Raw genomic sequence first — 20,788 nt, 5'->3', positions numbered from 1 at the left:
GCTCACATCCTGCTATTTATGTCATGGGCTGCAGTGATCAGTGACTGGGGCAGGCTGCCTTCTCTCCCCTCCCCATGCCAGCTCCTCTGCGGACCCTGCCACAGCTCTGGCACTGGGCTGCTGGGAACTGTGCTGGCCATTGCTCCCTCCCTCCTTCCCAGGGCTAAATATCTAGTGTTCCCCATCTTTGATGCTCCTTAGCAGGTCCAGCTTTGTTTACTTGCATAATTCCCTCAGAGCCTCATGAGCTTAGCATGATTTCGAAGTGTTTAGAGCATCAGTTTCTCAAAGAGTTTTGCAGTAGCTTGCCTTGGCCTCATATTAGATGTAGACATAATAATAATAATAATAATAATAATAATAATAATAATAATAATAATAATTCTATTCTATAGAATATAGAATAATAGAAAACCATTTGGACAGAGATGGGGTTTTTTTCTTCCTGGTTTAATAATAGAAGTATGGAGACCTGTTGGAAAGGAGCAAGGGTTTCTCATGTAGTTGCTTTAATCTGTGTTACATCTCCAGTATCTGACTTTTTTGTGATTGGTGTGGAGGAATGGCAGAGAAAGCCCCATGTCCCACAACAAAGACCCCGTGTGCAGGGTCACAGGAACAGAAAGGGATTCCTGTTGGTCCCTGCAGTTGGGGAACAAGACCCATCTGAGCAATGTCTTGTTTCTCCTGGGTGAGTTTGGAGATTTGATTTGTTTAAAGAAGGGTCATGGAAGAGGTTACACTGGAGCCAGCCACAATTATCCCTGCTTCCCTCCCTCCTCCTTCTCTGAGAGCAACAGTAAGGCATGTTGCATGCATGGGAGCGTTATGTCAACACATAGGAAATAATGAGATCTTCCTGTTCCTGATAGTGTCAGGTGTAATCAGACCAATATCTTCATTCCATCCTGAAGGGTAAAGGTTTTTGGTGTGTGTGCTGGATCGTGGTTGGAGAGGGCCACCTAGCCCCTGTGAGGATGCTCATTCCTCTGAAGGGAGGTGGTCCTGAGCCTTGTCGCAGACCTGGGCAGAGCCCTAACCAAGCTAATGCCTGCCTGAAGAGTTTGCCACGTGGCCAGTTTGCACCTTGTGCTTATCCACATGCCTCACACAGGGAGGATCTGTTTCCAGAGTACTTCTGCCTTGCTTGGAGTGCTGGGTACAGCAGAAAATAGGCTTATGGTCTAACTGAGGAGATATCTTTACTCCTAGCCAGAGAAAAATGTGCTCTGCTTTCCACATTCATACCATATACCCATTCCCATGATGCAGTCTCAGCCCCTCCAGCTCCCTCTGTCCACCTTTTGCCTGATTGCAAAACCATCCAACAGCCATGTTCATACTTGGACTTAGCCAGTTCCAGGCATTGACTTTTTTGTCGTTGACTTTTCTGTCCAGAAAAATTTATTGTTATTCATGCTTGCTCTCACCCTTCCCTCACCATTTCCCCTAAAATTCCCACTCCACATCTTGCTGAATAATTTCAAGGTGCTAATTGCCAGTACTGCGGCTGATCCATTGATCTGGAACATAAACAGTCTCGAGGTAGTTTCTGTCTGAGCCAGTCTGGGGTTTACGCAAGTGCTGGTGTTTGTTTCCTTGTTTTTTAATTTCCTGCAAAGAAAAGCTTTTGTGTTGCTCTCAACAAGATGCCTGTGCCTCAGTCAGCATCTGCTCTGACAGGCCACGTGAGGCTCGAGGAAAATTGACGCTAACAATACCTTATTCTGTGTAATTGAAGTCCGTGGGTGGGAATTGAAAGTCCTGCTCAGTCAAGTCATGTCCCTGTATCAAAACTGTTAGTCTGGTCCTTGAGGTATCATGTGGCTTCTTTGCCCATCTTTAGTTCTACATTTGGGACAGACTGGGAGCAACTCAGATTCTTTTTCCTGTTGGAAAAATACTTGTTCTGTTAGATAAATACTTGGAGGCAGAAGTTACTGGGGTTGCACATCTCTGAGGATTCAGACATCCCTGTCTGTAACAGCTGACAACAAAACCCTGTACTGGGTCGCTGTTGGCAACTGGGGAGTGCATCCTGCACAACAAAGAGTTAATTTTCCTATGGCTATTGCTTCCAGCAACCTTAGAAGAAGCTGTGCCTTTGCAGGGTTTGATCCGAGGGGCGGAGGTGTGGGATGATGTAATGTTAGCAACTCCTTGTGCTGGTGGGAGGAGAGGACACAAAAATAAACTCATCTGCATTCATTTTTCTTCCCAGCTGGTATGCGCAGGTTCAGTTTACCTGGAGGACTTGCTTTTGTACTTGTTAAATAAAATCAGTGGTTGTTTTGCTCACCAAGGCAAGGCTGATGCAGCAGTGCTGGCAGAGAGCAGGGCATGGAGCCAGAGGGAGAACCCAGCCTGGTGCTGGTGGGGCTGCACCCTGCGTGATGATGAGCAGGATGAGCTTTGCATCCCATTTCTGGAGGCAGTCTTGTCTCCAGGTGGTGTGTGCATATAAGTAGAAATGAGTAGTTGTCTACTCCTGAATCATAAGCAGATTTTGAAAAGTGAAATACAACATAACACCTATCTCCCTCCAGTAAAGCAGCTCCTTCTTCACAGGGTCAGATAAGGTGCCCATTGCTCAGCCTCCTTTTGATGATACGCAGCAGCCTGGCTGAGTCAGCTCTAAGGTGGCACTAGCCGGGGAAAGGCAGGGGTGTGGGAGGGAAGGGGGAAACAGTGGCATTAGTTGCAGTCCTGGCCCCTTTCCGGGCTGGCTGATAAACCCCATCGCTCTGGCAGAGTTGTCGCTCTGGCAGGAGGGGAAGTTTGCTCCTACCAGCACCTTCTGCCAGGCCTTTGGAGGGGTGCTGACTCAGGCGACTCAGCCCTTGCTTTACAGACTTCATCTATAGAAGAGGAGGATCTGCCTGAGTGAGTGTGTGGAGTCCTCAGACCTGCACACTTGGCCTTCCAGAAATGACAAAGATTGATGACATCTTTGGAATAATTTGGCATGTCCCAACCAAGGAAAGATTTTCCCAGTTCAGATACAGTACTGACTATCCCCCCTGTCCATCCACAAATTCACAGATAGAGTAGGGTGAGGTAGGAACGTCTCACAATTTGGAAATTGAGCTTCTGTGAATCCTTTCCCCAGCACCACTCCATGTCACCTGCATGCCTGGCACTGGCAGGGAATGGGAACAGAGCAGAGCTCAACTGGCCTGCATGGCTAGCAGCTGGGAAGAGTTTGGGGGTTTTATGATGATGGACTCAGATGACAAGTGGCCAACAGATGTAATCCTTGTGATGATGGGATGGGTAGCCAGCACTCCTAGGTTTCTCTCTGGTTTACCCACAGATATGCAAATATGTCTGCACTGCCCTGAAAGCCTCTTTTAAACTGAAGCAATTGTTAGGGCAGTGTTTTGGGTCCATTCTGTAGTCTCAGAGCAAGATGATAGCACTCAAAAAATGGACCCGTGTGAACATCTGTCACTGGACACTATTGGAACTGCCTCTGGTCTGACTTGGTGTGGTGAGTCATGTGTATCCAGAACATCTCTAGGAGGGAAGTCTTCCACTCCACTTCCTTTAACTGGAACAAGGGGAGGCAAACATTTAGTAAAACAGCTTCAAAAGTTGGAGACCTGGATGTTTTCATGTAAAGTTAATGACTGTTAAAAATAGCAGTTCTCATTCATTTCCCTACCAGAGCCCTGTCTGTTATTCTGGACGTGACCCAGGGTGTACATGGGACTGTCGCTGTGGCTAAACACAGGACTGCAGCAGCTATTCCAAGAACAGTGATCTATCTCATGTACCTCCCCAGGACACAGCTTCCCCCAGCTTTTCTGCTTGCAACAACCTTCATGACAGGCCCAGGTAAAGGACCACAGACATCTGGAAGGCTTCCACAAGGCCAGGAGAAAGCTATCATAGCAAAATCTCTGCAAAGCCCAGTGCACACACTCATCAGATACTAAACACTTGAGCTGGGAAAGGGAGGGGGACGGGACATGAGCTCTTGTGTGTCTTCAGAGATTTGTGCTGGGTACCTCTGCTGAAGCAGCTTGGGCTGCAGCAGATCTGGTGGATGTGCAAAAGAACATGGCACTGCTTGGTTATGTGGTTAGTGGGGGACAGGCAGAGAATCTAGATGGTGTTTCTGGCCTCTGCCTGCAGCTGTGCAGCACTTGGTGGTTGTTGAGTTCAGCTCTTTGTCGGGTCGACACAGGGATGCAAATTCTTTGCTTGAAGGTGGGGAAGCTGAGGTTCAGAGGAATATTTGCTGATTTTAAAGGAAATATATTGTGTTTCACATCTCTCTATTGCAAGGGAAACTTGCATTGCAAACACATTCTTTTCCCCCTGGGAAATTATGTCTTTTCTTTAATGCAAGGGGATCCAGCTGCTCTCCAGATGCAGACCAAAGGAGTCACTTGTTTTGGTGGTAGGTTGGAGCCCAATGGAGGGAGAAAAAGCAACTGCTTGGATTTCTGCAGCTGTTGTATTTCAGAAGGATAGGAGAGGCATGGAGACCCCTCACCTCAGTGGCACAGGCACTGCTGGTCCCTTCTGCAGACACAAGAGGCTTTGGGAAAATGACATGAAATGAAAATACCAGCACACAAATAAAGGAGAGCTACATCCTTTAAGTGCACCAGGATGGGTTGCCAGGTCACACCTCCTGAGTTCATTCTTGGTGCTGTTACTGTAACACACCCAGGAGCCACGATGCTCTGTGGAAATATACCAACATTTCACATACTTATTTAGTGTGAGAGAGGGACTTTAGCAACCAAATACTTTATGTGAAAGGGAAACACAGGTATGGGAAGGGATGCTCAAGGTCACCTCACAAGCTAGTGGCAGAGTAAGGCAGGTAAGTCCCATCTGATGGGGCCAGACCATTGTGATGGACTCACAGCAACCACCTGCAGCCCTTGCCACTGCCCCAGTATTCCTGAACGTGGACTGTCTCTGTCTGGCAGGGACAGGGCACCTGTGAAACAGCCTGCAGCTCTACTTACCCCCAGGCCAACAACCAGCTTGGCAAGGAGTATAGGAAAGTCTGAAAGAGAGACAGGCTGCACAGTAACGGTGCATTTCTGAACACAGCATGCTTCTTGCCTCTGCTTCTTACAGTCAGCAAAAGCAGCGGAGTTTTAACCTGGCTTTGATGCTTTTTTTGCATTCACAACAAGCTCCAACGATAATATTCACTTTAATTTAGCTCTTCCCTAGAAATGAACCTTTCAGTTTACTCTGCTTGCCTGTATTCAGGCAGTAGAGAGACCCTGAACAGCTTACATTGGGGAAAAGTCTGATTTGTCTGTTCAGTCCCAGTGGTGTGCCAGGCACATTTGATTGCTGGAACTACCCCAAATTCCTGCCTGCACCCTTAATTGGGAGACAAGGATGGGGATGAGCAGGGAACTCCAGAGGTGTAAATAGATCAGTTAGCCACATGGCGTCATCTGTGCTTTGTACAAATATAGTTGAGGACATGCTGAGCAGAAAGAATAATTTTAATTATCACATGCTTCTTCCCCAGCTCTGGAACTAATGTAAATACATTCTCACTTCTGCTTCTTTTAGCAGACTAGCTAGTAAACTTTCCAGGAAGGTGCCATACCTCAGCATCTACCTCATCTCATTCCTCAAAATCCACAAAGGCTATGTCCATGTCAGCAGAGATGAGGAGCCCTTTGGCATGTGTTGAGAAAGTGATGCACATGTTCCCAATAGGTAAAGAGAAGCAGCACCACACTGTCCTCCTTCATCCTCTCAGGGCATGGGCGTTGTGCTTAGGAGGTCTTTCTGTAACTGTACTGTTCATGGTAAAAATACACACTTCTCGATCTTGGAACATGACACCTGTCAGACTTTCCTGTTTCGTGCAGATATGTGGGCAGATGTATAACAGTGGAGAAGCTGCAAAGCAGTGTAGCCTCCCTTCCCAGAAACTTTTTGTATAGGCCTTGCTTGGGAGCTGCTAGACTGTAGTGCCTGCAGAAGTGGTTGTGGTGTGGGGGATAGTGGATGGGGCTGTTTAGGAAAGTAGTTACTTTGCATTAAAAGTTTCTAGCTGTTTCAAAATAGTCATTTGCCCCTGCAGATTGCTTACAGTGAAGGTTCAGTGGAGATGGCTGAGCTGACACAATGTCTGCTGTAGCTCCTGAGATTGCTGGAAATATCCACTATTAAATCCCTTGTTGTCTCTGGGTAGGAGCCATTTCTCTATCTTTAAGAATAGGGCTTGAAGAAATGCCCCAGGTGACCTCAGTGCTCTTCAAAGCAGATTTTTGAATCTTCTAATTTTTATAAAATAAAGGTGTGATGAATGTGTTTATCATTTCCCTCCAGTAAAGGGCTTGGAGAACTCCCTTGTGTGTGACTAATACCAGTAGTTTCCATCAGATGGACATGAGACCCAGGGTCACTGCGTGTAATTCCCTGTGTATGTAATTTGTCCTATTCGTGTGAATAGTTGGAAATTCAAACTGGTTATTACACTGGGTAAAACTTGAATTGAATTGTCAGGACAACATGAGAAAATTGCACTGTGTATGTTCACCGATTCTAATGTAAATAAATAGCCTTTAGAGTTAGTTACTCCATAAACTGAAAGAATATCTGTAACAGACAAGGACTAGTATAAGATGAATGTCATGCAAGAATCAAAGGAAGATGCATTTGCTTGAGGTTGCTTTGGGAACACTCCTGGGAGGCGTGGGTTTGGGGAGAGCTGGTCTGTACTGGGTGCTCTGAGCCAGCTGCTCAGAGCTCAGGGAGTGGGACTTTGGCAGGTTCAGGGTGCTTTTTTTTCCCTAGAGAGCATTCTCGTTTGCTTACTTCTTGGTTTTTTTTCTTCTCCTCTGTCTGTTTTTCTGTCTTTTATGGTCTTGATAGTGGAAAGTGAGAAACCTTTGCCTTTCAAACCTACCTGATTATCCCTGGAATAGCACTAGTACCAACAGCTTCCTCCCTCAGTGATAAGGCAAAGATGTTCAAAGAGGCCAGAACAAAACTTCCCAGGAATTCTAACCCTGTTTTTTGACATTCAAATCTTTGCTACACTCCCTCATAGTGCAGAAATTTTCCATGCTGCTTTGCATTAGCTGTAAAGTCCTTCAATTGTCAGATGTATATAAACCTCAGCTGAACAAGTCAGCTGGTTCTTTAGAGCAAAATTTAGAAGAAATAGGGGTTTGTACCCACTTCAGGAAACTGAAACACAGAAACATTGAGGCTAGATGTCATTTCCTCCCTGCAGGGTGCGAGTTTATGAACCTAACAATGTTCTTTTGACAGTTGTGTGAGTGGGATAATAAATAAATGGGAAAATGAGATGACAGGTTTCACAGCTTCCCTGTTGATGGCACTTAGAATAAAAAAAACCAAGTTTTGCATGCTCTGCTAGGAGAAAATGTCAGAAACACAGAAGCACACAGTTAGAGATGGCGAGGTTCCCCAGGTGTGGATCCAGTCCTGCAGGTGCCCAGGTTCATCAGGAGCAAATTTGGGATGAAAGAGATGAAAAGTGAAGTTCGATAGTCCGCTGAGATCCTGGAAAAACCTGCTGTCCCATTTGCTGGCACCACTTGGTATCTAATAAACATGTAGAGCTCTAAAAACCCCTGCTGTGCCCTGGATGAGATGTCTCACTGCCAGCTCACACATCTGAGCCTGAGCCTGAGCACAGTGCTGGAGGCACTGCACTCTTCATGTCACAAGTCGTGTTCACAGAGGTCACTTCTGTTCCTGATTCTGGCACAGCACCTCTGTTTGCCCAGAAAGGTGATGGATACCCCATCCCTGGACACATTTAAGGTTAGGGGGCTTGGAGCAACCTGATCTAGTTGAAGATGTCCCCGCTTATTGCAGGGAGGTTGCACTAGATGGCCTGTAAAGGTCCCTTCCCACCCAAACCATTCTCTGATACAATGATCACCTCTGGTATTGCCCTGTGAGGAAGGTGGCAGCTGACCAAACCGTTAGCATAAATGGAAAAAATTGCTAAAGCTGCTTGATCCTGAGCGTGCTGACCTCTTCCCAGGATGAGCTCAAGCTTGTTGCCACGTGAGATGCTTTCAGCTGGTTCGGAGCTGTGGGGTTTTCTTCCTCCTCTTGAGCACAGAAGCATTAACTTTTTGGACCTAAGACAAGCAACGAGCTTTCACCTTCCCTGACTATTGTGCTTAGATAAGTCCCTTGCTGTGGGAATGCTCTGTGGCACTTGGATCAAACTGACACCCAGGACTTTCTGCCTGGTGGCCACCTCACTCTGCACTCCAAACTGCCCAGGGGGCTTGCTTAGAATTTGTGTGGCAGCAGCAATCTTTGCTCCCAGTTATTAAGTGTGAAGCTGGCAATGTGTGTGCTTTAAGGCCAAAATAAAGGCTGTTTGCATCCTCTGAAAGGTTATGATTTGCCTTGTAACATCCTCAGGATGTTTTTGCTGCCCTGGTGGGGTCCTGTAGGGGAAGCACAGTGCTGGATCACTTTGGCTTGTCCATGCAGCAAAGCAAAGCAAGGAGCAGGACATCCATCAGGAACAACCCTCATGCTTCCAGAGTAGTGAGGACCAGGACACACAAAGCTGGCCACTGGACCAGCTTCAGAGCTCTTTCTGGATTTTAGCACACTTTAGAAACTGATAAATAAACACCTTTATCCTGCTTTATCCCCTTTCTGATATTTTCTGGAAGTGAGAGAAAGAGAGTACCCCATTTCCAACATTAAAGGAATATTTACTTTGCCTGATTTCTCAAAAGAAATGGGGTTCAGGTGGTTATCTTCCACCCACTCTTCCCTCAAGATTTTGAGCTCACGTGGCCAGTTTCCACAGTGCCTGAAAGAATAAAAGTTCCTAAAATGTTTCTTGAGCAGAGATATCCAGTTCAAACACATGCACTTTATGCAGATGTCAGGAAACCACACCAGTGGGTGCTGGCAATGAGCCCTGTGTACCCCAGCTCCCCGTGGGCTCGCTGGTGGTTGGGCATTGCACGGTCTGCACAGCAGCACCTCTCCAGCCCCTCTGGTGTGGTGAAGCCAACAGAGAACTCAGACACTAGGCTCTGGCTCAGGCTTTACGCCCTGAGATTATAAAATGGGATTTTAAAACTGCAGAGCAATGAAAAGCTTCTACTGGAAGAGAACCCCTTAATAAACACAAAAATCCTATTAAAAAAATATATATACATAACAGTGCTGCCACATTGAGGCATTGGTGACAGCTCTCCTGATTTATCATGACTTTTGCACTTGGCAGTGTTTTTTATTTCTAGTGACCGACCATTGGAATCCTGCTATTGTAGGAGCCGTTTTCCCTGTCCTTTTAATATAAGCCAGAGTCTAGCTGCCATGTTTGCAGAGGGAAGCTATAGAAGGTGAAATAAGTACAGTGTAAGGTTTTTAAAACCAGAAGGCTGGTCAAAAAATCCACAGCACTTTTTAATTTCCTTATTTTTTAGTATTTGGCTGAAAACACAAGTCTCGCAATGATGAATCGTGAATAGTTGGTTCATTCAGAGTACGAGAACAAACCAGAGAGTAGCACATCACTCAGGGCATTCTGCTATGCAAAAATTTGTGTACTGAGTGAAGGTAAGTGCTTAGGAAATGATCCAAAATGCCACACCAAAGGAACAAACCGAGTGCCTTCATTTCTCTCCAAGCACTATGATAAATCCATCATTTATCTGTAGTTTCACTTGAAAATATAGGTGTCCTGAAGTGGGTGTCTGATTGTCGTTAAGTTGGAATAGGCTGCACAGAAAACAGGGTATTTTTGTGGAGGAAGGGAGTAGGTCACTGGTTGGCAACACATTGCACAGGACTCACCCAGCTATCAGTGTGGGTAGGTGAGATGCATTTCTTCTGTGGAGCTGGGCATCCCCCTTAACTATAACCTTTTTATGAGAAACGTGAACCCATTTAAATTAGATACAGAAGGGCAAAAAAGTTCTGGTGGTCCTGCCCTTTCTCAGAGCATTTTGCACGTTTTCCAGTGTTCTGCTGGAGTGGGAGGTCTGTCTCCTGGTGCTTTGTCTCTTGCTATGCAGGGTGCGCGAGACTGCAGGGTCCCTAGGGTGGACAATATAGGCAGAAAAAATGTTGTTTTCCCAGTGTTGTGCAGACCCACACTGTTGGGCTGACTCTTTGATCAGGACTGTAAAAACAGAAGATTTTTTCTTTCCTGCTTTCTGTGACTTCCTTGGCTGCTTGCAAAGACCCATGAGCTGGAATCTCATCATCTGCCCAACAACCTCCCAAAGGTATTTTAGGAGTGCCACATGGAGCACCAGCTCACGGTACTTACAGCATTGCATATAGTGCTCCAGCGGCAGCAATTCAGTCCTTATTTGGGTTGCAGCCAATGTTTGTTGTCCTCCTTGGAAATGGTATTGATTATTTTTGCTGAGGAGCCAATTATGGCTGCTATGATACTCGCCACCTCTCTTCCCAGGATGATGTGTGCCATGGAGGCTGCTCTACTTCAGCTAGGGCTGCCAAATGGGCCAGTGAGGCTCCAGACAGAGCCCTAACCTTTTAAATAACCCACGATATGAATAAGCAGTTACTCACTCCCTAAACCTTATTGGATGTGTTGGTTGGGTTTGGTTTGTGCAGGGATTGGCATTTGTTTAATACCTGGGAGGTTTAATACTGGGAGGTGCAGTGTCCCACATGGCATCTGTCTGCTTGGTGGCACTGCAGATTGCATGCAGTGGGAAGAATTTTGGATGAGAGAAAACTGCTGTGCCAATGGAGAGCAGTCCCATGGGCTTTTGGAGCCCACCAGCAATTGGTACCCAGCGTTGCATTGCCAGGGAAAATTACCCTGGGCTATCAAATTGTTCACATCTTGCCAAGCCTGGTGGGGTTCCATGCCAACGACCATGGAATGATGGCTGGAGTCTAGGACCCTGCTCTGCCAGTGGTAGTTGTGATGTTAGGCAGAAAACAATGGTTGTGGAGCCTGCAAGCAGCTGACCTGCTTCTGGTGCCTGCTGTTGGCAGCAGCTCTGCAAAGCCTTACACAGCAAAACCACAAAAATCTTAAGGCTTCACCCCAGTGAAAGTTCAAAACAAACCCCCTGATTATAATAAAGCCTTTGAGAGGTCCTTCTCAGCTAGAGGTGAGATGTCCCCCATGATCAGAAGCGGGAGTGAGTGCACTCTGATAAACCAGTTGCCAGAGAATCTTGATAACCCAGCAGAGAGATTTCTGCCTGATGGGAGGACAGAGGATGTGGCAGTGCTGAAGCTGTGGCGTGTCCAGAGTTCTGCTCTCCCGTGGGCTGAGTGGTGGAGATGGTGGGTTGGTACTGAAACATGGGCAATTCCTCATTTTCCTCTATATTTATTACCTTGTTCTACCTCATTGAGTCTGTGTAAAAAGGTTCTTTGCCTAGATGGTGGTTGGGTGTTGGAACAGGCTCCCCAAGGCAGTGGTCACAGCACCAAGCCTGACAGAGTTCGTGCGTCCGGATGATACTCTCAGGCACATAGTATGACTCTTGGGGATGGTCGTGTGCAGGACCAGGAGTTGCACTTGCTGATCCTTGTGGGTCCTTTCCAACTCAGCATATTCTGTGATTCTCTGTTAATGTTACAACTGGTGTTTTTGGCTCTCCTTGGGTTTACAGCATTTAACAGGATCCTGGGCAAAGCACTGTCCCACATGATTATTTGATACTATTTAGATGAATTTGTTGATCCTCCAACCTGAGTTTGTTTCCTTAAAATTTGGGCTGTATTTTTCCATCTGTCTGCCTAGTGGAGACAGTGTCCAAAATTGGTATTTCAATCACTTCGTATATATTTTTTGCAAAGTTAATTGAATTGTGAGAAACAGGTTACTTAAGCAAGTGCAGTGGCCCCTGTCACACTTCACAGGACCTGTTAAACACATAAACCCAAACGTGATCAACACTTCCCAATAATTACAACCGCAATGGGCAAATCAGCCATCCTGCCCCCTGAGGAAGGGGGTTGATGAAGTCTTTTTGGGGAAGCTCCTCCAGCGCAGCTGCTGCTGGACTGAAACGTGATAATGCCTCTGTCCACCATGAAATACTACATCTTCAATCATATCCCTGACCCAAAATAGTATTTAAACTGGTATATGATGAACTGCAATCCAGGCCCATGTCACCTGAACAAAGCAGGAATATCATCTGCTCTGTTTATAGAGAGGGAAATAAGTTGTGCGATCTCTTCTCGCTGCCATTTAGGTGTCATTAGTGAACTTGGGCACACCTGGGACATGCCCACTGGGGTTGGGACTGGTTGGTGAGCACAGGACCCTGAGGCAAGCAGAGTTCAGTGGCAGTTGTTTTGAGCCCTAGTTTCTCTGTGCCAGATGATGCAGTAAGCTTGGCTTTGGGGGTGCTTCTCTGATGCAGAGGGCTGTCTGATCAGAAAATGGTTATTTTGCTGCAATAATTTGCTGCAAGCAACTTGCACTAGTCTCTCCAAGGTAACATCCTATTGATTAATGCACAAACTTACCCCCTCTCACTGTGTCTAGTTTTCATTCCATGTAAGCTCTGATTACTCAGTAAAAAACATTGGCTTATGATGCTAAACATCAAAATGCAGAAGCAGAACCCTCAGTATCTCCACTGTTTGGCAGTGTGTTTGCTCAGGGTTATTTTCATGCCACACACAGTTGAGGTTATTGAAGAGAGTAAAATGAACAGTGTTTGTTATTCAGTTCATTTTGGGTTTTCAGTGCTGTCATTGTCTCAGGGAAGTGGTGCCTGAGGATTCGGAGCAGGTGAGGTTAAGAATTCATTACACAGTGTTTGAGGCTGTACAGAAACAGCTCCCAAAGGTCTCACTGAAGGAAAAGGAAAGGATACTGTATGGAGGAGCCAGGAGTGGGTGGACATGGAGACAAGTCTGCAGTGCCAGGGCACTGACTGCAGGAGCAGTGATGCTGGGGTTTATGCTTTTCAGACTTCTGGGCTGTATATCTCCTCTGAGCTAAGTGTGTAGGTTTCCACTGGGACCTCTGCTGTGTCCTTACTGGCTGGATCTGCATCTGAGGTCAGGTTCCTTACACCAAGTAGATTTAACTGAGATTATGCATTTGTTAGTCTGGATCTGGATCTGAACTGTTTATTTCTATAATTTGCCAAACTAAAATCCAGAGTCCAGAGGATCTTAGTGTATGCCTTCGTTCCAGAGTCTGACTCTGGTTTTCTAGGCTGTTAATGCATTAAGGGTTCTTTGAAACAGTTAATAATTTGTATTAAGTGGTTTAGCTGCAGATTTTTAACTACCTAACCACAACAGACTAGAAGCAAATGGAATGGGGTTATTCTTAAAAAGGTTTCCATTATCCTATGCTTACCTTGTAATCCCTCCATCTCTACAGAATCCATCCATCTCTACAGAACCGTGTGGCTCTTCTGCTTTAGAGATGGAGGCAGCAGCCCACAGATGCATAGGGTGCCTGCTCTGCATCTGCAAAGTCTTGGATATTGCCAAGGCTGTTCTGTCAACCTTCATCTCAAGTCCAGGAGAACAAAATTTGGGTTTAGATTAGAGTGGGAAAATGGAAACAAAAGAGACAAGAAAAGCCTGAGTAAAGTGTTCAGAGAAATTGTGTGATAGAAATTATTCAAGTTAAGTCAAAGACCTTGGGCTGCTTCCACATGGGAAGGTCACCAGGGCCAGATGCAGCCATCCAGGTGAATTACTGAGTCTCTCTGTGTTGTCCTCAACAATCTGTATGAGTCCTGCCATGGAATTTGATGCAATCACTATGTGTAAAACCAGCACAATACCATCCTGTGGAGTAGCATGGGGAAGCCCACGAGGTTGGCTGGATAAGGGGGCTCATCTCATTCCTTGCACTTAGGTCTGTGCTAACCACGTACTGATAGATGAGGGACCTGGTTCTCCCTGCCTCTAAAACAAACCTCTGTCCTCCCGTTCTGTCTCTTTGCAGAGCTTCCTTCCTCGGAACACTTGAGCGTGGCTGATGCGACATGGCTTGCCCTCAACGTGGTATCTGGTGGAGGTGGCTTCTCCAGCTCCCAGCCCATTGGAGTGACCAAAATTGCCAAGTCAGTAATAGCACCTCTAGCTGACCAAAACATCTCAGTGTTTATGCTCTCCACCTATCAGACGGACTTCATCCTGGTAAGAGAATGTGAGAGGAAAAGGCAGAGTTACTGCCACTAGATGAGGGTTCAGTTAGGCATTTCTGGGAACAAGTTGTTTGGGAAGCAGCAGAAGTACCAAAGTCTGCTTTCCCCAGAGCTCTGTCCCTTGTAGTTAGGCTTTCTGACATCTCAGGAGCTTTTCCCATGGAATGAAGCATTTGTTGTCATGAGCTGTCTGGTGTCTAAGCTGAGCCCACACTACAGTCTCTCCCTCAGTGGAGGTTCTGGCAGCATTTCCCACCATCACTCAGACATTGGTTTTCTGAAAGTTAGAGGAACACAGTGTCTGCTGTCAGGTTGGCTGGTGATGGCCAAGAGGCTCCAAAGTTGTTTTGGACAGACTGTTTTTCTGTCTGACACACACGTGTGTGTGTGTGCGTGCCCGCACACAGGGCCCAACCGTATTTCCTTAGGAAACAAGGCTGAAGAACAGGCAAGTACTGAGTTCTTGAAGGGATGCTGGAAAAGACATGAGACGTCCTCCTCTTAAAAATCTCCACACTCTTTTCACAATCTTAAAAGCACTCTGAGGCTCGCACTGGTATCACCAAGTGTGCTTCTCTAAGACACACACAGATGGTAATTATTGTTACACACCACAGATGGTAATTATCATTACACACCCGCTGGCTCAAGCAGGAGTCACATGTCCACTTCTCAGTGCCCTGAGAGCATGTGCCCTCCACTGCAGTATCTTGTCACTTCTGGAGCACACCATCACCAGATAATCCTGTTGTCACCTCCAGGTGCGTGAGCGAGACCTGCCCTTCGTGATGCACACGCTGGCTGCCGAGTTCACCATCCTCAGAGTAGTGAATGGGGAGACAGTGGCTGCTGATGACTTTGGGATAACAAATGGATTTGTCAAACCAAAACTAGGTAAGGACCAGCACAGGCTCAGCTTGCCAGGGAGTTGGTCTCCATGACACGTGGGGTGGAAGTCCTGCCTCCTAGCTTCCTCCAACATTTGGGGCAATGTTTATCCTGTTGTAAGGTAGTAATCTTACAAGGTTATCCCAGTACAACCAAGGATTTGAGTAGGTTAACTTTCTGAGCAGTGCTGAGTTTTGCTGAATTTTAGCCTTTTAATGCTTGTTTCACATCTCTAGAGGAGACATGCCTTTTGTAGGACAGAAGGTTAAAGTACAGTTCATTGCCGTTGCAAAAATAACATTGTCTGCAGCCCATATTTCCATGCTTCAACATTCCAAAGAAAAATGGCTTCTATAAAAGCTTGTTTAAGTATTGCAGTGATGCACAGAGAAGATTGTTGTTCAACTTTCACACTTCAGTGCCAATGAGGATCAAGGCCACAATGAGCTCAGGACTGTACAAAAGCTTAGTATGTTTGCAGTCTAGAGGAACGAGCATCAAGCCAAAGGGCACAATTAGGAAAAGGAACAACTTAAATATATATGTTTAGCTGGAGACCTCTGTGTAACTTTTTGCCCATAACCAAAATAAAAGCAGAGATCAGTTTTTATGAAGTGCTGCTCAATTTTGTCACTCAGGAGCTATAAATCATCTGATTTAAGAAAATGAGCCTTAAACAAAAAATGCATTAAGGAAGGGCACAGTGAAACGCGTTGATTAGGCACAGGTATGTAGTTTACTGTGTTGCTCTATTTTCTCGTTGGTTGCCTAAATACTGGCTGCTTCTCAACCGCTGGCTGCAAATGTCTTTGCCAAACTGCTGTGTGGCAGCTGGTTTTTAATTTTTCTAGATATTATCCCCAGAAATGAGGAAAAAGAGGATGGAGTGCCAACAACCACAGCTGGAGAAATGCCTTCCATAGCCCTGCCTTTTAAATGGTGGAAGCCTGAATTTTTTTGCACTTTTCAGTTTGTCTTGGCACCTCCTTTAGGTTGTCCCTCAACTCATGTGGCTACACCTGATGGTGTGAAAGCCCCTAGGAGTAGAGAGCTGGGCTGGGTACTCAGGGTGATACCACCCTATACCCCAGGGAGAGCACCACAAGAGCAGGTTGTGCACAAGTCCCTCAGTCCCTGTCTGAGAGCCAACATGTCTTCAGCTATGAAGAACTGCCTTACAAATACCTTGAGCTTTCTCTGCGGCTGCTGCCAGTGCATGGATAATATGGCTGCTGGGACAGGAACTTTCTGCAGATGTGGCTTCACAGTTGTATGTGTCCATGTGTCTCTTTCAGTTCAGAGGTCTGTCATTCATCCCCTTTCCAGTCCGAGTAATATGTTCTGCGTCACCAGCCTGGATCCAGATACCCTGCCTACTGTTGCTACACTCCTAATGGATGTCATGTTTTACTCCAATGGGTAGGTCATGCAGGGAAGTGTGCTTCCAGGAGAGGTGTGCCTGGCGTCTGAAAGCACAGAATCCCATTGCTCCTCTGGGATGCTCAGGGATCTGCTGTGGCCTTGTGCTGCTCCAGTGCTCTGCACTGGGGGAGGAAGGTTTCACAGACTCAGGAGGGTTGTCCTGATAGGTGGAAACCCAACGGGCTTGAGGGTGCCCAAAGACATCTGCTGGTTTTGGAAAGCTTGAACCTTTCAGAGTGAAGTTAAGAGCAGCCATGTGATCAGTGTGCTGCGTATTCGTACAGCTGGCTGGGCTGCTGCCCTTTGGTGCCTGTGGCTCCTGGCCCACAGCCTCCTGCGAGGGGACCTTGGGGCAGGGATGGGAGAGGTTTGTCAGATGTGGAGATTACCTTTTTCCCCCCTGCAAAATAAAAAAATTAAAAGCAGTATAGAGTGACAGGACTCTGTGTCACTTCCCTAAGTCAGTGTATGTACATTTCTGGTTTCACAGCCTTCCTGTGTTCTTCTAGCCATAGTTAATGTTCTTCTCTTCTGTTTCTTCAGAGTAAAAGACTCAGTGGTGGGCAACGAAGACTCGGGACATATTCGCTTTTTCTCCTTTTCTCTCATCGAGGGTTATATCTCCTTGGTCATGGATGTGCAGACACAGCAGAGGTGAGCATTAGTCTTAGGGTAACCTGAACCTCAAAAAAAGCACCTGGGATGTTTTCAAAGGAGCAGGAAGCAGCTTAGACTCCTTCACGTTATTGGGACCTTCATTGCATCAGTGTCATGGGTCTGTACATCCTGTCACTTTCCAGAGTGAAATCTGGCATGTGAGTTCCAGTGTCTGAATTTTGGGCTTGTCTGTCCAAGCCCTCAGTGAAATCACAAGTCAGTGTGATGTAGGGTTATCTCACTTTCAGAAGAGGAACACTGGAGTGAAGTGATTTTGGCATTTTTATTCTATTGTTCATTAGCTGTGCTTTTAAAAGCAAAACCCAAAAAGAAAATCTGGTGTAGCTGTTTGAAGTTTTACTGCTGAAGGCCAAAATCAGGATGGGGATGTCAGTGATGCTGTCTTCCTGCTTTTCTTTTACATATGACTGGTCTTGGTTCGAAATTTTGTTATGATGATTATGTCATGAGTTATCCCTTTGCAGTGGGAGCCCATGACTCATTTGTCTGATAAGGAAGAAGTCAGCTGGGGAGCAAATATCAACCTCTGTGTGTGTTTGTGCTTCTGCAGCTGCACAGCACAGAAGGCTCTGAGGTCTGGAGGCTGGAGAGGATGCTGTACTGAGACTCAATGCTTAGATCTGCTTTTATAACACAGAGTAGTGTTTGGGTTTGATTCTTGGGGGCAAGTCCCCTGCCCCAGGGACTTGTTTTTCAAACTGTTAATTGCCCTCTTGAAAGTTTCTTTGACCTTACTAGAGTAAACCTTTGTCTTCCTTCAAGACTGGCCAGAGGGCTGGAGCTTCAGCCTGGGGCGTGGAAAACCTGGGAGGCCAATTCTTCTCCATCACAGGCTGCCTGACTGATGTTGGGCAAGTCTCTTACCCACTGGTCTCCTTTCTCCTGCTAAGAAATAAGGATGTCTGCAGAGATACCAGGGACCTCCTGGGGATAGTATGGAAAAAAGCACTGATGGTGCTCAAACACAAGAACAGTGGTCAACATTTACATTCCTGAGAGCAGGTATAGAAATACATTCCATCCCTAGGTGTGTCCAAATGCAGCTCAAATGAAACCTTCACAGTCTCAATGTTTGTAAAACTGGGGCACAGCCTGTTTCTTAGAAATCTTTTCCTGTGCCTCTCTCGCAGCAGATGCTGATTTACCACAGGACACTTGGAGGGGCTGGCAGGTGCATTTGCCCCACTTGCCCTGAGTTTTCCCAGTTTGCCCAAGCTGCTGCCCTGCTATTGTTGACTTCAAATGTTGCAGGAATGCAGGAAGAGCAGATCCCCGCAGGCAGAATCTGAGACACTGCTGTGTTTTAATTGCCATGTTTGGTGTTCCTTTGCTTTTACAGATTTCCTAATAATTTGTTGTTTACAAGTGCTTCTGGTGAACTATGGAAGATGGTGCGGATTGGTGGGCAGCCTCTTGGCTTCGGTAGGTGACATTTGGGGGATCAGTTGGTGCACAGGCAGTCAGTCGCCTCAGGGCCTTCAAGGAGTATGGAAAAATCCATCTGAGGCTGAGGGTTTTTGAGAGTCAGCAGCTTGACATGACTTTGTGAGCTGAGATTTTCAAACAGGAGGAGTCCGACTCCTACCTATTAAGTCAGACTTCTAAATATACTCCTGAAAGTGCTACATGCTTGACAGCTCCAGCTAAATTGCATTCGTCTGCTGGACTTTGAAGGTGGCTACTGCTGGGGTTCTGATTAAAGAGAAAAACTGGACAAAAGGTGGCATGAAAACGCATTGTAGATTACTGGAATCAGTGGTCCAAAGGCACTGTCATGCTCCAGTGCAGAGATCATAGAATCCTAGAATCAGCAGGGTTGGAAAAGACCTCTGAGATCATCAGGTCTAACCCTTGATCCGACGCTGCTGTGGTTACTAGACCATGGCACTGATGCCACATCCAGTCTCATCTTAAAAACCTCCAGGGACGGAGAATGCACCACTTCCCTGGGCAGCCCATTCCAATGCCTGATTGCCCTCTCTGTAAAGAATTTCTTCCTAATATCTAACCTAAACCTCCCCTGCCAGAGCCTAAGACCATGCCCTCTTGTCTTACTGATAGCTGTCTGGGAGAAGAGACGGACCCCCACCTGGCTACAACCTCCTGTCAAGTAGTTGTAGAGAGTGATGAGGTCTCCCCTGAGCCTCCTTTTTTCCAGGCTAAACAACCCCAGCTCCCTCAGCCTCTCCTAATAGGACCTGTGTTCAAGTCCCTTCACCAGCCTTGTTGCTCTTCTCTGGACCTGCTCCAACATCTCGACATCCTTCCTGAACTGAGGGGCCCAGATCAGGTTATTCTCTGACTTTGGTAGATTTAGTATAGATTTATAGCTGTCCAAGTGGGAGTCCTGTTCTCAGATGTTTCACATTCAGTGCTGCATGTTTTCTCTATTCAAAAAATTTTGGTCTGAAGTAACACAGAGCAAGTGCTTCATGCCTGGAGGCATGTTCTTATTGCTGTGTCCCCTGCAATTTTAAGGGTCTGATCTGAATACTGCAACAAAGGCCTGATCTTCAGGAAACATGGGGGCTCCTTCCCATGGTCTACAAAGTACAAGCTTCAAGAACATTTCTGAAAAATGTTTGGCCAATTTTTATATTTAATTGCAACTTCTACACCAGACAAACAAAAGTAGCAGGAAGGAAATTTTCATGTACTTTCTCTTTAAGCATCTTAGAGGCAAAATATGTAGATATGTCACTGATGGCACATCAGGACACTGACCAGGCCCCTACATATGTGATGTTTAAATATGTTAACTTAAAATCAAGTTGAAATGTTGAATTTGGATCAGTGAAACTCAAGATTTCATCTGAAAACAGTGTACCGTTTTATCTGCAATGAACAAGACAGATGAACGATTTAAATTCCATTTAAAGCCCAGAAAGCCAACCGAATAGCCCAAACAGCCAACCAGATCTTGGGCTGCATCCAAAGGAGCAGGGCCAGCAGGTCGAAAGGTGGTGATTCTCCCGCTCTACTCTGCTCTTGTAAGACCCCACCTGGAGCACTGTGTACAGATCTTGTGTGGACATGGAACTGTTGGAGCAAGTCCAGAGGAGGCCACGAAGTTGATAAGGGAACTGAAGCACCTCTCCTGTGAAGACAGGCTGAGAAAGCTGGGGCTGTTGAGCCTGGAGAACAGAAGATTGTGTAGAGACCTCACATCAACTTTCCAGTATCTGAAGGGACCTACGGGGAAGCCAGGGAGAGACCCTTCATCAGAACTGCAGTGACAGGACAAGGATTAATGGGTTCAAACTGAAAGAGGGGAAATTTAGGTTAGATATTAGGGAGAACTTTTTCTCTGTGAGGGTGGTGAGACACTGGCACAAGTTGCCCAGGGGGGTTGCAGATGCCCCAACCCTGGCAATGTTCAAAGTCAGGTTGGATAAGGCCTTGAGCAACCTGGGCTAGTGGGAGATGTCCCTGCCCGTGACAGAGGGTTGGGACTAGATGATCCTTAAGGTCCATTCCAACACATTAATGTTCTGTGATGAGATTGGCATGAAATCCTGTCTCAGGGGCTGTGGTGGGCTGCAGCCTAGGAACCATCTCTTCAGGGTGACGGGTGGGTCAGCATCTCCTCTTTCAAAGGTGCAGGGCAAAGTGTTTGATAGCAGAGAAAAATGGAGGTAAAGGGCATATGAGGCTGGTTGTGGTGCGTCCTTCTG

At 46.3% G+C, this 20,788-nt stretch overlaps 1 protein-coding gene across 4 annotated transcripts in view; it reads left to right on the top strand.

The window, feature by feature from the left end:
• Positions 1-20,788, top strand: part of CASTOR2 (cytosolic arginine sensor for mTORC1 subunit 2) — a 138,259-nt gene that overhangs the window by 100,087 nt on the left and 17,384 nt on the right. For all 4 annotated transcript variants that reach the window (XM_064677603.1, XM_064677601.1, XM_064677602.1 and 1 more), the window contains exons 3-7: positions 13,925-14,118; positions 14,888-15,020; positions 16,310-16,433; positions 16,980-17,090; positions 18,454-18,536. In XM_064677603.1, coding sequence (XP_064533673.1) covers positions 13,925-14,118; positions 14,888-15,020; positions 16,310-16,433; positions 16,980-17,090; positions 18,454-18,536 — 645 coding nt within the window. The remainder of the gene's footprint in view (positions 1-13,924; positions 14,119-14,887; positions 15,021-16,309; positions 16,434-16,979; positions 17,091-18,453; positions 18,537-20,788) is intronic.

The sequence above is a fragment of the Pseudopipra pipra genome, chromosome 21, assembly GCF_036250125.1.
Source record: "Pseudopipra pipra isolate bDixPip1 chromosome 21, bDixPip1.hap1, whole genome shotgun sequence".
NCBI classification, from domain to species: domain Eukaryota; kingdom Metazoa; phylum Chordata; class Aves; order Passeriformes; family Pipridae; genus Pseudopipra; species Pseudopipra pipra.
This window is presented reverse-complemented; position numbering and strand designations above follow the sequence as displayed.